This window comes from Arabidopsis lyrata (assembly GCF_000004255.2).
Source record: "Arabidopsis lyrata subsp. lyrata unplaced genomic scaffold ARALYscaffold_20, whole genome shotgun sequence".
NCBI lineage: Eukaryota > Viridiplantae > Streptophyta > Magnoliopsida > Brassicales > Brassicaceae > Arabidopsis > Arabidopsis lyrata.
The window spans coordinates 33,155-34,089 of record NW_003302537.1 but is presented as its reverse complement, the minus strand read 5'-3'; the positions used below and the strand labels follow the sequence as shown (position 1 = coordinate 34,089).

At 37.3% G+C, this 935-nt stretch overlaps 1 protein-coding gene across 1 annotated transcript in view; it reads right to left on the bottom strand.

The window, feature by feature from the left end:
* Positions 1–935, bottom strand: part of LOC9299194 (probable disease resistance protein RPP1) — a 5,050-nt gene that overhangs the window by 1,989 nt on the left and 2,126 nt on the right. The window contains exons 3-4 of the mRNA XM_021019636.1: positions 475–930; positions 98–394 (exon numbers count right to left, since the gene is read on the bottom strand). Of these exons, the coding sequence (XP_020875295.1) occupies positions 98–394; positions 475–930 (753 nt within the window). The remainder of the gene's footprint in view (positions 1–97; positions 395–474; positions 931–935) is intronic.

The following is a 935-nucleotide window of genomic DNA, read 5'->3' as shown; positions in this document are numbered from 1 at the left end:
CATCGCGGTTCCCAGTTGATAGTAGCACGCATCTATCGATAAATTATTAATTTGAAATTAATAAAATATCTAAAAGAGATAAATCAAAATTACTTACTTTAATTCCTTCCCACAACTTCTCAAGTTTGCTGTAAGGCATGACTAGTTCAACCAGAAACTCCGTGTTGAAAATAGGAGGCAAACATGTCATCGGAAAATAAGTCCATTGTAGTAATCGAAGTTTACGAGATATATACTCTAAACCGTGCGGTAGATGTATTGTATTGTTATTCCCTTTGACTCTTAAGAATTGGAGATTAGACATTCCTTGAAAGGCTCTCTCACTTATATGTAACTTTTCCTTGATCCTATCCTCACCAAAGTTGAAATTTATGCCCATAACACTTCTACTGCCCTGAAAAACAGAACATAAATAATATGAAATGGTCACTTATTAAATCAACACGATTTGTGGAGAGAAATGTCAAAACTTACATTCGCATCAAGATTGAGTACTTCACAAATTTCTCGTGCATCAACCAAAAATAGTCGTTGTCCAGGCTCACGAAGAGACTGTTTACGGACAATGTCTATACCTAGTTTGACTAGCAGATCATGCATGTTTATATATCCCCCATTCAAAGATATGAGCGATTTTTCAGCTAAGCCATTAAGCCGATGACTCACATCCAAGAACGTCTCTGCAAGATACTCTTCCACTTTCACAATCCATTCACGATTGAAGAAGCAAGCTATATGAAGAAACAAATATTTGTCTTCGTCATCTAAGGCATCATAGCTGAACTTCAAAATGCTAAGAATATCAGCGTCAAGGCTACTCCTTAACCTTGGTAGTGCTTTCGTCCACTCCAGCTTAGACATTCCTCGAAAATACGAGCCTATAACCCTAAGACACAAAGGAAGTTCACCAGCAAGTTGTGTAACTTCCCAAGCCA